Genomic DNA, 16,270 nt, shown 5'->3' with positions numbered 1-16,270 from the left:
ACATCACTACTTCTGATTGGTCAAAAGGTGTTGAGTAATTTTCTCTAACAGCAGCTCTGACAGTCGTGACACCTATAATTCAAGTCGCAAGTTTATATTAATTTTTTTTTTTCCTAATGCAGTGGGTTCAGGAAGGATTCAGATCTATTCAGTTTGTGCACATTTTATTGTGGTCCAGATTTAATTTAAAATGCATTAGTTGTTTTTTAGCCATCAGTTTAAACAAAAGAAAAAAAATAATTTTTTGGAAATGGATTACAAAATAAAAATTGAAATCTCTTGTTTAAATAATGAGACCCTTTATTGAGTACTTTACCGAAGCACCTTGGCAGTAATAAGAGACTCGTCCCAAAGTCAGTGCTGTCTTGGTCATTTTCCTGCTTGAAGGTGAACCTTCACCCCAGTCTGAGGTTGTGTGCATGCTTGAGTAGATTTTCTGCAAGGAACTCTGTATTTTACTCCATGCACATTTCCCTTACTTCTGACCAGTCGTCTCGTCCCTGAAGCAGAGAAGCATCGAATTAATATGATGCTACCACCACCATGCTTCACCACAGGGCTGGAATTACAGTGGTGCTTGAAAGTTTGTGAAGCCTTTAGAATTTTCTATATTTCTGCATAAATATGACCTAAAACATCATCAGATTTTCACACAAGTCCTAAAAGTAGATAAAGAGAACCCAGTTAAACAAATGAGACAAAAATATTATACTTGGTCATTTATTTATTGAGGAAAATGATCCAATATTACATATCTGTGAGTGGCAAAAGTATGTGAACCTCTAGGATTAGCAGTTAATTTGAAGGTGAAATTAGTCAGGTGTGAATGGGCACCCTGTTTTATTTAAAGAACAGGGATCTATCAAAGTCTGACCTTCACAACACGTTTGTGGAAGTGTATCATGGCACGAACAAAGGATGTTTCTGAGGACCTCAGAAAAAGCATTGTTGATGCTCATTAGCAGGGATGAGAATTTTCCGCGGAATTCCGAGTTTTTCCCACTGAAAATGTCATTTTTGTGAAACGTGTAAATCCGTTGAGAAAATTTCGGGGGGGGGGGGTGGTCGGTGTGAGGCCAGGGTTCCCGCGGGTCCTTAAAAAGTCTTAAACACAACTTTCGGTTTTCAAGGCCTAAAAATGTCTTAAATTGTTTGGAATGACTGGAATTTTGGAAAGGGAGGTATTAAATTTAATATTGGACCGAACGAGTGAAATGTCTCCATCCGGTTTGGGGTATTTTTTTTTTAACCATAATTTTAGAAGTGACCAGCGTAGCTTTTGGGGGCAGCATTGGCTCTGTGCGTTCCGTAGATCAAGAACTAACGTTAGGAGGCTACTGGAGGCAGTGCGGTGGGTGTGAAGAGTGAGAGATACGCAGGTAGCTTACGCGGGCGCTAGAAAGCGTTGATAATTATGGGAAGATGTCTGTTTAACGACAAGTGGTTGGGGGATGACAGATACCCTCAAAATAAGGAGAAGAATCGTTTGCGATAAAAAGCGCTGGATCGCACAAATGTGTTTAAAGAGGGTACCGCAGCGCTGGGGACACGCCCACTGGGAAACTGGCTTTTCACCGACACGAGGCGCGCGCACGTGTGTGTTAGAGGTCAAGCGCTCCGGAGTGAAACGCAGGGGGGTTTGCGTATGCGCACAAGAGTCAGGTGGAAAATGGGGTTTATAGGAAATAATAATAATAATGATTAGCATCATTTTTTTTACATAATTAACATTTGTTTATTATACCAAGTTTAATATAAATATATAAACAACCTTTATTTCAAAACTCAATTAAAAAGAACTCCAGAAAATACAATAATTCTAAATATAGTACAAATAATTTGTACAAGTTTTTTAGTTTTATTACTTATCGTCTACAACAGTGTTAATATAATAAGAATAATATTAACAACCACTAATAATAATTAGTAGTAATAGTAATTATTGATTATTAATCATTACTACTTATGAATTAGTTATTAATAAGTACTAGGGATTATTAAATGTTATAAAAGTAAGTTTATAAACGTTTTAAACCATCAGTGAATTTGAAAACATTCATTCATATTGTGTGTGTGTGTGTGTGTGGGAAAGTTGGCAGACATTTCGGAATTTTTTTAAATGTCCCCTTCTCATCCCTGCATCAGGCTGGAAAAGGTTACAAAACCATCTCTAAAGAGTTTGGACTCCACCAATCCACAGTCAGACAGATTGTGTTCAAATGGACGAAATTTAAGACCATTGTTACCCTCCACAGGAGTGGTCAACCAACAAAGATCACTCCAAGAGCAAGGCGTGTAATAGTCGGCGAGGTCACAAGGACCCGAGGGTAACTTCTAAGCAACTGAAGGCCTCTCTCACATTGGTTAATGTTCATGAGTCCACCATCAGGAGAACGCTGAACAACAATGGTGTGCATGGCAGGGTTACAAAGAGAAAGCCACTGCTCTCCAAAAAGAACATTGCTGCTCGTCTGCAGTTTGCTAAAGATCACGTGGACAAGCCAGAAGGCTATTGGAAAAATGTTTTGTGGACAGATGAGACCAAAATAGAACTTTTTGGTTTAAATGAGAAGCGTTATGTTTGGAGAAAGGAAAACACTGCATTCCAGCATAAGAACCTTATCCCATCTGTGAAACATGATGGTGGTAGTATCATGGTTTGGGCCTGTTTTGCTGCATCTGGGCCAGGACGGCTTGCCATCACTGATGGAGCAATGAATTCTGAATTATACCAGCGAATTCTAAAGGAAAATGTCAGGACATCTGTCCATGAACTGAATCTCAAGAGAAGGTGGGTCATGCAGCAAGACAACGACCCTAAGCACACAAGTCGTTCTACCAAAGAATGGTTAAAGAAGAATAAAGTGAATGTTTTGGAATGGCCAAGTCAAAGTCCTGACCTTAATCCAATGGAAATGTTGTGGAAGGACCTGAAGTGAGCAGTTCATGTGAGGAAACCCACCAACATCCCAGAGTTGAAGCTGTTCTGTACGGAGGAATGGGCTAAAATTCCTCCAAGCCGGTGTGCAGGACTGATCAACAGTTACCGCAAACGTTTAGTTGCAGTTATTGCTGCACAAGGGGGTCACACCAGATACTGAAAGCAAAGGTTCACATACTTTTGCCACTCAGACATGTAATATTGGATCATTTTCCTCAATAAATAAATGACCAAGTGTAATATTTTTGTCTCGTTTGTTTAACTGGGTTCTCTTTATCTACTTTTAGGACTTGTGTGAAAATCTGATGATGTTTTAGGTCATATTTATGCAGAAATATAGAAAATTCTAAAGGGTTCACAAACTTTCAAGCACCACTGTAGATAGTTGTTGAGCAAAGAAGAATCTTCAAGAGAGGGAAAGATTTCAAATGAAAACTCAGAGAGAAATATTAGAAGCTGGTTAGGATGTGACTGATTTCATGTGAGCATCTGTGTGCCTTTTGGTTATTTTTGGGACCCATTTTATAACATTCTGGGAACGTTCTACTGTATTTTGGCTAACAAAGTCAACACTCGGGCGGCACGGTGGTGTAGTGGTTAACGCTGTCGCCTCACAGCAAGAAGGTCCGGGTTCGAGCCCCGTGGCCGGTGAGGGCCTTTCTGTGCGGAGTTTGCATGTTCTCCCCGTGTCCGCGTGGGTTTCCTCCGGGTGCTCTGGTTTCCTCCACAGTCCAAAGACATGCAGGTTAGGTTAACTGGTGACTCTAAATTGAGCGTAGGTGTGAATGTGAGTGTGAATGGTTGTCTGTGTCTATGTGTCAGCCCTGCGATGACCTGGCGACTTGTCCAGGGTGTACCCCGCCTTTTGCCCGTAGTCAGCTGGGATAGGCTCCAGCTTGCCTGCGGCCCTGTAGAACAGGATAAAGCGGCTAGAGATAATGAGAAGAGATGAGAAGTCAACACTCATTTGGCAACTGACAATAAATGTTTGCTACTTGGAAGAATCTAAAATCTGAAACATCTTTTTCACACTTTTTTTTGTATACCACATCATTCTATACATGTTCCATATGTTATGTCAGAGTTTTGATGACTTCAGTATTGTTTGATAATGTAGAAAATAGTCAAAATACAGAAAACCCTATTAATGGTAGGGGTGCACAAACTTTGATTGGTAGTGTGTGTGTTAAAAAAAAAGTGTTAAAAACATACAGTTAGGTCCATAAGTATTTGGACAGAGACAACATTTTTCTAATTTTGGTTCTGTACATTACCACAATGAATTTTGAACAAAACAATTCAGATGCAGTTGAAATTCAGACTTTCAGCTTTAATTCAGTGGGTTGAACAAAATTATTGCATAAAAATGTGAGGAACTAAAGCATTTTTTAAACACAATCCCTTCATTTCAGGGGCTCAAAAGTAATTGGACAAATTAAATAATTGTAAATAAAATGTTCATTCTTAATACTTGGTTGAAAACCCTTTGTTGATAATGACTGTCTGAAGTCTTGAACTCATGGACATCACCAGACGCTGTGTTTCCTCCTTTTTAATGCTCTGCCAGGCCTTTACTGCAGCTGTTTTCAGTTGCTGTTTGTTTGTGGGCCTTTCTGTCTGAAGTTCAGTCTTTAACAAGTGAAATGCATGCTCAATTGGGTTGAGATCAGGTGACTGACTTGGCCAGTCAAGAATATTCCACTTCTTTGCTTGAATAAACTCCTGGGTTGCTTTGGCTTTATGTTTTGGGTCATTGTCCATCTGTATTATGAAACGCCGACCAATCAGTTTGGCTGCATTTGAGCACACAGTATGTCTCTGAATATCTCAGAATTCATCCGGCTGCTTCTGTCCTGTGTCACATCATCAATAAACACTAGTGACCCAGTGCCACTGGCAGCCATGCATGCCCAAGCCATCACACTGCCTCCGCCGTGTTTTACAGATGATGTGGTATGCTTTGGATCATGAGCTGTACCACACCTTTGCCATACTTTTTTCTTTCCATCATTCTGGTAGAGGTTGATCTTGGTTTCATCTGTCCAAAGAATGTTCTTCCAGAACTGTGCTGGCTTTTTTAGATGGTTTTTAGCAAAGTCCAATCTAGCCTTTTTATTCTTGAGGCTTATGAGTGGCTTGCACCATGCAGTGAACCCTCTGTATTTACTTTCATGCAGTCTTCTCTTTATGGTAGATTTGGATATTGATATGCCTACCTCCTGGAGAGTGTTGTTCACTTGGTTGGCTGTTGTGAAAGGGTTTCTCTTCACCATGGAAATTATTCTGCAATCATCCACCACTGTTGTCTTCTGTGGGCATCCAGGTCTTTTTGCATTGATGAGTTCACCAGTGCTTGCTTTCTTTCTTTCTTTCTTTCTTTCTTTCTCAGGATGTACCAAACTGTAGATTTTGCCACTCCTAATATTGTAGCAATTTCTCGGATGTTTTTTTTTCTGTTTTCGCAGCTTAAGGATGGCTTGTTTCACCTGCATGGAGAGCTCCTTTGACTGCATGTTTTCTTCACAGCAAAATCTTCCAAATGCAAGCACCACACCTCAAATCAACTCCAGGCCTTTTATCTGCTTAATTGAGAATGATATAACGAAGGAATTGCCCACACCTGCCCATGAAATAGCCTTTGAGTCAATTGTCCAATTACTTTTGGTCCCTTTAAAAACAGGGTGGCACATGTTAAGGAGCTGAAACTCCTAAACCCTTCATCCAGTTTTAATGTGGATCCCCTCAAATGAAAGCTGAAAGTCTGGACTTTATGTCCATGTCCATTATATAACTATAACCTGAATATGTTTCAGTAAACAGGTAAAAAAACAAAATTTGTGTCAGTGTCCAAATATATATGGACCTAACTGTAAGTTTAATGTTTTAGATTCTTCAAAGTAGCCAGTGTTGTGTGGTGTTGACCTTTTGGTCGTCACCTGGAATGCTTAAAGAAAAGCCAGTGAATTAGGAGGTGTGTGTCCAAACTTTTAGCTGATATATAAAACACACACACTTAATTTCTTTATTTATTCTGTCTGAGTCTTTTGATAAATGAAACCCAGCCGGAACGCTCGAGTCCGGAGCTTATTTTCTTCACGTCATTATTTCTGAAGAACAGGAAGTTAGACGTTCCCTTTTCCGTTTTAACCCGGCGCTTGACAGCACGCGCATGGAGTATTGATATAACTTGTGTGGACTAATAAAAGGATATTTATCAAGAAGGCACACAGTGAGCGGGATTAGTAAACATGGTGAGTGCGCAGATTTGAGCTCGGGCTTTTTAAAACGCTGATAAACTCCGGTAAGACGCGGCCGTTTATTACTTTATCAGAGCCGCTGGGGTGAACTGGGCCTCTCGAGCTAGGGCCGAATTTTAAATGACTCCTGACTCCCTAGATACGTCCACTACATGGTGGATTACTCTGCAGGCTTTTACAGCCTATGTAGTGCACTGGATGTCCAGGTGTGAGCTGTTTGGAATAAAGCCTTGTTTGTGTAAAAGCTGGTTAGCGCTGCTAAATCTCATGATTGCTAATTCAGCGGGGTTTTATTTCGTTTTCTTTTTACATTTACGAAAAACAAAATGGCTGGTTTTCTTGTTTAACAGAAAGAAAATAGCAAAATTATCTGTCAGTGAGTGTTGGTATGTAGCATAGCGTTGTCTATTTAGCGGTTATTTAGTGCTTTATGCTAGTTAGCCTGTGCTAAGCTAGTCCTGCTAAGTGTGTGTGTGAGATAAAATTCCATGGATTTAGCTTTTTGTCTTTGCTCAATTCTTCTATCTTCACTGTTGAAGCACTAATTACCAAGGCAAATTACTTTTATGTGAGGACGGACTTGGCAATAAACGATTCTGATTCCGATTCCGATTCTCTGTGTGTGTGTACACGCATATACGTGCATTTTATATATATATATATATATATATATATATATATATAATATTAGTGTGTGTATCCTATCTATCTATCTATCTATAAAATGTGTGTACACACGCACATGTATACACGTATAATGCATGAATATACGTGTATACACACACACACACACACACACTCTCTTTATATATAAAATGTGTATGTCTGTGTGTGTTTTGCAGAGGTGGACAAAGTACCCAACTTCATTACTTAAGTCAAAGTACAGATCCCACTGGTTAAATGTGACTCCGATACAAGTGAAAGTTCTCCAGTCAAATTTTTACTTAAGTTAAAGTCCTGAAGTGCTTGCTTTTAAAAATACTTAAGTATTAAAAGTACATTTTCTGTCAACGCGTCGTTGTATTATTACCACAACGCTTACAAAACCTAACGCCCTGACCAAAGACAGAAATGTGAATTTGCAAAACGAACGCATGGTGGTTTAACGTTAAGCTAGCTAGTCAGTGAAACTCCACCTGATCTGCTCTCAAACTCGAAATCATACTGGGTAGCTAACGCTACTAGAAAAGAGATGTCTACATTCTGTTTATTTGGCAAGATTATGCTAAAACATATATTTCTGAAAGGACTTCAGATAAGTTAACATTATTCATGTTAGCGTAACTCCGTTTTTACACGCTAACAGTGTCCAAGTGAACTAGCTGTGTGTAAACGTTAGCCGTGGACAAGGCGATGGCAACTTGGCAGGTAAATCTATGGAGCACTTGCATGTGACGTCACAGCCGATCCAGATTGTGACAGACGCCATCTTGTCGGTCAAACGCCATATTTCCGCCTTCTACTTCTGGTTCTGCTTTTACTTCTACCTTTTCTTCTGGAAAACCCTACTATATACAATTCTACTACAACAGCTGCAGCTACAAGCTCTCCCTACCTGTGCACGGTTTTTATGTTTTTTGTGTGCATTTTTGCTAGGGCCATGACGGTTAGGCGAGTATCCGAATCCGGTTCAGTCATTTAAGCCTTTCGATTAGAATACTGACGAGTCGGTTAATCGATATAACGAATATACATATTGCTTATCATTAATGAAACAGTAGTTCGTTTATGATTATGAAAAACATACATACCCTATGGTTTTTACGCTGGAAAATAGAGTTTATTTGTATAAAATCCAAGAATTTTTTCTACGGCGGCCATTTTGCCATCCCATAATAATGCGAAGTCTCGCGTGGTTTTGCGCGGGTAATGCTCGTTTCCGGGTCACTTCAAAAGCACATGAAAGAAAGTTGGCAACACATTTTTTGTTGATAAGTCATTTATTTTATTGCCTGCAAAGGAAACATATGTCAAAAATTAAGTAATGCAATTATTATGATGAAAAGGTAAGTGTTTAATATGATATAAGTGAGGATACATGTTGTACAAATGAACAAGTTTCGGGTAAACCGAAATGAATAGGTTATCAAACTCGGTTAACCGTAATCGCGAATATGCTAACCGTCATGGCCCTAATTTTTGCGTGTTGTTCGTCTGTACCGGACTTCAATATCCACTACAACCGTATGGACTTACTGGACATTGGTTTCCAGCAGAAAATGACGGTTTGTAGCGATTTCCATCGCATGCACAACATTCCGGACGAGATAGCGAGACCAGCGGGGTCTCTGTGGATTGTTATCAGAAGCAAAGCGAAGGAGGCGGCGCCGGGAGCGGAAGCAAAAGCGAGGCTGCAGGCAGAGCCGGCCTGTTGACTAAGCTCAGAAAACAGCCACTCAAACCTCCACTGCCAAGCCTCTACCTCTCCAACGCCAGATCCATGTAAACAAGACGGACGATTTGGAATTACAGCTGGAATTACCTTATTCTATTCTATAATCGGCTGGTCAGTGCTATACTCAATACTTAAGTGACTTACCCATCCAATGAGGATTCTTGTTTACAAGATGCCACATCTGAGTCGCTGACAAATCCTGAATTTCTGTAAAGATAACTGTGCAGAGATTTATAAGCACGCAGTGCTTCACCACTGAACAGCGAGGGAAAGTTAATGAGGTAATTATACACATCTGGGTATTCCGCTGGCAGTTCAAAATCCAGTCGTGAAAACTCCGTCCGGTAAGCCATAAGGGTCATAAATCTGTAGAACGTTGATTTTAGACATATATCTAGTTATGTGTTCATTAGAAAAATGAGCCGTGTAGTCCATCGGTTGAAATTGATCCATTCTGTACACGAGTGCAGCAGTATTCAGCGGTGTTTTTGACCGACAAGATGGCGGTTGTGTACTTTCCGGTCACGTGACTGCAAGATCTCTATTGAAAGTCATTTGACTAACCAGACTGCATAGCGATTGCAACGTTATCGCTAGCTCTAAAAGCACAGACAACTTCATTGCAAGCTTTCTTTTGGAATAAAACATTTATATACCTCAATATGCTTCTGCACATTGGACGGCAAGTTTTTGGCAAACAAAGCAAACGTTTAAAACGAAACGAATCTTTAATCCTTTCAGAAAACTGAAACACGGGTTCTAGGTATGGCCATGAGTGTGTGTGCATTCTCCAGAAGAACCGCCTCCTTCCATTCTGCCATCAACTGATCGTGTTAAATAACGCTGCTGAGAAATCACTGAGCTTGATTTTGTACAGTCTATGGACGTGACGTGACCCTAGTGATTACTGATCGGCTGTCTCAGTGTCACCTGCGAAAAAACCATCACGTTTTAGAAAAGAAAAGAAAAACACATCCACTTTCAAAGCTGCTTCATAGTAACGAGTAACGAGGACCTTGATAGAAATGTAGTGGAGTGAAAAGTACGATATTTGCCTTTCAAATGTAGTGAAGTTAAAGTCATAAATTAAAAAAAAAAAAAAATTCTCAAGTAAAGTACAAATACTCAAAGTGTACTTTGTTACTGTCCACCTCTGTTTTGTGTGGATACTGAGAAATTATGCCGCTTTTCCACTACAAACGCGGCTGAGTCGGGCTGAGCCGTGCCGTGCTGAGTCGAGCTGAGCGGGGCTGTTGGAGTTGCATTTCGACTACAACCGCGCTGAACCGTGCTGGCTGGAAGTGGGTGGACACATTGGGTGGAGTTAGCGAAAGTGGGTGGACGTCACGTGATGTCGTTAAGCGGCGCAAACAGTGACCTCAGTGATCTTTTAAGCGGTAGTCTCACGACCCGGATAGTAAACAATAAACATGGAGTCATTAGTGTTGCTGGTCTTGGTGCTGTGGCTTGTTGTCACCGACAACGCCAACAGATACTGGCAAGAGCGTATAGATGAGGCGAGGCGCATAAGGCTTCAGAAATTCTCGTAATGCGTAATTCTTCTTCCAGGTTTACAGTGTTTACAGATCCCAGCGTGCTCGCGGGGCGTGTGTGGGCGTGTGAGGACACTCCTCCTCACCAATCAGTGCACAGGGGAGTGTCTGCTCACGCCCCTAGCCCCACTCGGCTCGGTTTGGCTCGCTTCAGCCCCACTCCAAAACCGTGTGAGTTTTGGGTGCTGAGCAGGGCTGAAGCGAGCTGAGTCGTGCTGCTCTGAGGTAGTCGAAACGCGAGCCATGTCGGGCTGAAGTGAGCTTGAAGCGAGCTGAAAAAGGGTAGTGGAAAAGGGCCATTAGTGTCGGCAAGCCATCTCTCGGCCTGTATGATGTGGAGAGATCTAAACCCTGTACATACACCAAGACCTCCATGAGGCCTACTGTGGAAAAATTCAGCAGACCTTTCTGACGTTTCTTAGTTGTTGGGGGGAAAAAATAAATCAAAATAAGTGTGAAAATGGCCAACTTGGCTTGTCCCACCCACCTACAACCTTAGTTTGAACTAACAGTGTTATTTCTCCACTGAAAGCCCGCAGACCACATGACCCTCTGTGCACGTCATGGATATGAGTGCGTTTAAAGAAAATACAACACAACTCGATGCAGCTTTCAATCATTTCGACTGCAGCTCAGCCAAAGTAGGTGTTCCATACACTTGCGGTCAACTCTGTGGCGGTGCTGAATTCAGTCCCAGCGTCGAAGCGGTTACTCAGACACAAGGTTCGCCTGCCTCATGTTCTCTGGCAAGACAACAGAACATCATCTCGTACACGCGATCGTCATGTGTCCTGGTTTTGGTACGTTTTTTTTTTTTTTGCGTAGAGTTGAGTGTGTAAAAATTGAAGCGTACCTTTTTTACGTGTCAACTCTGTGACGGTGATTACATCTGTGTGATTTCACTGTGTTAAGTCGTCAGTATGATGAAACAAAGTGGCAGCTCACTCCCTTCACGCAGGCAATTAATAGGTTGATCCCAATGGACACGGCAAGCCAGAAAGCGCAAAGTTTGTCAACTATGTTGCGTCTAATTGAAGGTAGATGTCGCATTGCCAGTGCAGTGCAGGCTACAATAATTCCACCATCAGTGTCTACTGAGGAAGCCAAATTCAAGACAACGAGCCATTTGATTTTGACTTTAAAGGAGGGGGTGCACAAAAAGTAACAGGCCTAGCTTGGTCATTTTAAATATTTTGACTACGTTTAGTCCCAAATTAAGATAAAAAGTTACAAGTTAGTATTTTCCGTCATTTCTACAAAATAATTCAGGATTACAGCCACCAGGATTGTATTACAGGAAACGATGGTAGCTGGTCTATCTGTCACATCGTTTAGTGTTTCTCAACCACTGGGACGCGATCCATTAGTGGACCGCAGAAAGTTGAAGCTAATTTTTACTCGTAGTAGGGTACAATTGCTGGGTTGCATCCGCTATCGCATCCGCCTCGTTAAGTTAGGGTCAGACAACAACTCGCGATGGATTATCGATGAGGCATTTTGGTGGCGATGCATGGCGATCTACACGTGAGCTAAAAGTTGTGGTCACACAGCAGGTGAACACTCGACGATCACACGTTTGCGCACTCGAGCGTTCACGGAGTGCGTTGTGCATGATCTTGGGACCCAGTCGTTATGGGAAACACTTGACGCTGATTTGAGCAAAATCAGCACGCACAGGTACGGATGCTGTTTTCACAGAGGCTTTGCAAAGTATCATCATCATGGTCACGTTTGTTTCTAGCCATGTTTATATCACTGTATAAATACTCTGCTTTAGTTTGTTTTTGTAAATATCACGCCTGCTAATGAACACTCTTCCTGCACTTAGATCCGTCTATCTTGTAGTGTCCTGATCCCCAGATCTTTAACCCAGACACACATAGAAAGTTGTACTCCTCCATGCTCTTCCAGGTTTTCATCTGTGTGTCCGTGTAGAACGATGTCTGAGGTAGTTTGAGATGTCGGGGAACTCGATGGATGGATAATTTCCCAACTCGTAACTAAAAAATCCTTCTTTGTTAGTGTGTAAGGATCGAATCCCATTGAGTGGTTTCTGTAGTCGCTTCTTGGTTTTAATAACTTGCTTGTTTTCTAAACACAAACATGGCAGTAAGTTCTTGTGTTAATGGACCAGACTCCACTTTTGGATCATTAATCCGTTTTGACTGAGAATGCCCTGCATGCACGGTTTGGCTTCTGGCACATCCGTACAGTTTTAAATACAAAACCTACAATTAAGTTTTTCTTCATTGCATTTATTTAATTCCTGGGCTCCCACCTGTAACAGGGAGTGATGTTCAAAATCAAAGTCCTTCCCACGCCATGTGGCACATCGGGCGGAACCGATCTCCGTTTCCGTAGCCCTCAGCCTCTCGCCTATAGAGATCTTGCAGTCACGTGACCGGAAAGTACACATCTGCCATCTTGTCGGTCAAAAACACCGCTGAATACTGCTGCACTCGTGTACAGAATGGATCAATTTCAACCGACGGACTACACGGCTCATTTTTCTAATGAACAGATAACTAGATATGTCTAAAATAAACGATCTACAGATTTGTGACCCTTATGGCTTACCGGACGGAGTTTTCACGACCGGATTTTGAACTGTCAGCGGAATACCCGGACGTGTATAATTACCTCATTAACTTTCCCTCGCTGTTCAGTGGTGAAGCACTGCGTGCTTATAAATCTCTGGACAGTTATCTTTACAGAAATTCAGGATTTGTCAGCGACTCAGATGTGGCATCTTGTAAACAAGAATCCTCACTGGACGGGTAAGTCACTTAAGTATTGAGTATAGCACTGACCAGCCGATTATAGAATAGAATAAGGTAATTCCAAATCGTCCGTCTTGTTTACATGGATCTGGCGTTGGAGAGGTAGAGGTTTAGCAGTGGAGGTTTGAGTGGCTGCTTTCTGAGCTTAGTCAACAGGCCGGCTCTGCCTGCAGCCTCGCTTTTGCTTCCGCTCCCGGCACCGCCTCCTTCGCTTTGCTTCCGATAACAATCCACGGAGACCCCGCTGGTCTTGCTATCTCGTCCGGAATGTTTTTTTTTTTTCTCGTCCGGAATGTTGTGCATGCGATGGAAATCGCTACAAACCGTCATTTTCTGCTGGAAACCAATGTCCAGTAAGTCCATACAGTTGTAGTGGATATTGAAGTCCAGTACAGACGAACAACACGCAAAAATACACACAAACAACATAACAAACATGCACAGGTAGGGAGAGCTTGTAGCCGCAGCTGTTGTAGTAGAATTGTATATAGTAGGGTTTTGTAGAAGTAAAAGCAGAAGTAGAACCAGAAGTAGAAGGCGGAATATGGCGTTTGACCGACAAGATGGCGTCTGTCACAATCTGGATCGGCTGTGACGTCACATGCAAGTGCTCCATTACCTAGCTAGGGTTACAGTGCGGGGCTAGTCCTCTGGTAACCATGAGAGTTTGACTCCCCACTCACATCTGTATCGCAGCGTGCCTTGCCAGACGGCAGTAGGTACCATTTTTATGATGGTCTTTGGTACGACCCGATCGAGAGGTGGACACACTAACCACTAGGCCAACTCGCGGTCAAGGGAGTGATGTTGCGTCCCATTAATACGCTTTACAATAGATTATTAGATTCTAATAGAACAGATGAGCCAAAATAATTGGGGATCTTTTTTAATGGGCCCCGACTCGTTACAAGTCTGAATAGGTGGGCCTTGAAGCAGAAAAGGTTAAGAACCCCTGACGTCTTATGAAATATGTGATTAGTGTTGTATACTGAAAAATATAAAAGCATTTGAGCGCGGCTCTGCTGTGGACCTTTCACTTGGCACGTCGTACTATCATTTGGCAATACTTAGACCAAAGCCCAACCTATTTCATTTTTGCCAAATTGACCGCCCTTAATTTCTCAGTATTCACAGAAACACTGTCATATATAAAAATACATACGTGTGTGTGTTATATATAATAAAACACTTCGGGGCATGCTGATTAGGAAAGTAATCACCGATGGGGTGGCGTGTTTATTACACCAGGGTTTTATTCCTCTTATACCCTGTCCACACTAGGGATTTTGTACCGATACGATACTATTTTCGTACCGCAACACCTGTCTACACTAGCAACTATACCGGTACTGTAGCGGTATAACTGTATCGGTACGAAACCCACAAATGTATGGGTTTCGTACCGGTACAGTATCGGTACTGTAGCGCTTTGCTGTAGTGTGGACTAGGGATCGACCGATATGGGGTTTTTTTTTTTTTTTTTTTTTTTCAGGGCTGATACCGATTATTATGGAATTGGGATGCCGATAACCGATATGTGCAACCGATAAATGTAAACATTATAATTCACATGAAATTAAACATGGCACACACTGACAAAGACCTTCATATCCATGAAATGTATGTTTAATTGTAAAATTGAACATGAAATTTTGTGCAGGGAGATGCCAGCAGCATTTGTACAATAAAGTCAAACATTAGTTAGAATAAAATGAGAAATAAAATAAATATTCACCAATAAAATAAATCACTCCCTACTATATTACAGCTCACCATTTTCAGTGGAAAATACACTCTGGATTCTTTTACACTAAGAACTAAGTAAGACTTACCAACTTCAAGTAGTTTTTAAATAACAAATCAAGTGTAGGGAGCTGCCTGCAGCATTTTTTAAAAAGTAAAATCAAACATAAAGTCGGCGATCACTCCCTATTATGTAACAACTTAACAAGTAACCATCTACGGCTCTGCTCCTTCAAGAGTATATCGCTTTCCGAATCAGAAGCGCTAGCGAGGAGAATCACTTGCGCAAGAATTATAAACATTACAGCGCAATGTGAAGTAGCATAAGAACATTTAAGTCAAGAGTTTAATTGATGTATTTCGTTCATTACCGTTTATCCAAGCAAGTGTGCATCCACGACACGATTAATTACTGAGCCCACAACAAGCGTCCTGACAAACTCCCTACAGTATTACACAGCCTGCTAGCACCATATCACACCTGGCGTGTTTAAATGTTCAAATAGCGCTTTATAAAGTTACCTACAAGTGCAATGTGCTTTTTGAGCACGAGTCACGTCATGAAGTTTACTCATCACCATAACAAATAGCCAGTAGGCTTGCGCTAGCCTACAGAACACAAACACTACATTTTATTTCGTCTTCCCTTGACCACCTCTCTGTACGGCTGTCATTCTACTGTTCGAGTAGAACTACTGACACATTCACAACGTTTCCAGACGGGGATTTAAAAATGACTGCAGCCTACGTTATGCTGTTTCAGCGAGACTAGTTGGTTGTAGGCTAATTCAAGTGCTTCCTTCCGTAAGCTAAGTTTGCCCGGCTACACAGATGCAAATGGACAGTTTTAACGAGTAGTAGATGAAGAATGTAAACATATAATGATGTTGTGCTTTTGCAACTTGTGTGTTTGTGACTTATTGCGGCAAAAGCAGCGTGTCCTTACCTTGAAGTGGGATCTGCTTCTGCCCGAGTGCCCGTACGGCCACCTTGAAACAGTTCACAGCGGTTAGCTACGCGTGTTGATTGGCTGTATCCCTTGTGCCGCTTCTGCCCGAGTGCCCGTACGGCCGCCTTGAAACAGTTCACAACAAATCAGATGTTGTGGTGGGCGGGACTGTGTTCTTGAACTCAGAGAGGCGAGTGCAGGAAAGGACGTGCAGTGACAGTCACGTTAGGAACGAAATGGCTGCAAAAAGGCATGTTATCGGCATATCGGTGGAAATTATGTCCGATACCGATAACCCTAAAAATGCAGAATATCGGCCCGATATGTCGGCCAGGCCAATTATCGGTCGACCCCTAGTGTGGACAGATGAAGCAGTTCTGTATCGATACAAATATAATGTGCAAGCGCAGTGAACCATTCCTACATCTTCCGGGTTATTCATACAATACAATACGCCCGTGCTTTCCAGCTGTAAATAAAACGTCAAAATGGCTCAAAACGACCGTGGAGCTACATGGAGCAAAGAAGGGAAGGGGGGGAGGAAGAGGGGAAAAAGGAGGGGAAGAGAAGGGAGGGGGGAGAAAGGGAGATTCGTTTTCTTTGTTTTTTTTCTCAACTGCCTTGCGCATTTTATACGATTCGACTGAATAAA

General features: G+C 41.8%; 1 protein-coding gene across 1 annotated transcript in view; it reads left to right on the top strand.

The window, feature by feature from the left end:
• The first annotated feature begins 6,058 nt into the window (after positions 1–6,058).
• Positions 6,059–16,270, top strand: part of eif3i (eukaryotic translation initiation factor 3, subunit I) — a 37,195-nt gene continuing 26,983 nt past the window's right edge. The window contains exon 1 of the mRNA XM_060904697.1: positions 6,059–6,192. Within this exon, the coding sequence (XP_060760680.1) occupies positions 6,190–6,192 (3 nt within the window). The 5' untranslated portion in view covers positions 6,059–6,189. The remainder of the gene's footprint in view (positions 6,193–16,270) is intronic.

This window comes from Neoarius graeffei, chromosome 22, assembly GCF_027579695.1.
Source record: "Neoarius graeffei isolate fNeoGra1 chromosome 22, fNeoGra1.pri, whole genome shotgun sequence".
In the NCBI taxonomy this organism is placed as follows: domain Eukaryota; kingdom Metazoa; phylum Chordata; class Actinopteri; order Siluriformes; family Ariidae; genus Neoarius; species Neoarius graeffei.
The sequence above is the reverse complement of the archived record's forward strand: the minus strand, read 5'-3'. Positions and strand labels throughout refer to the sequence as shown.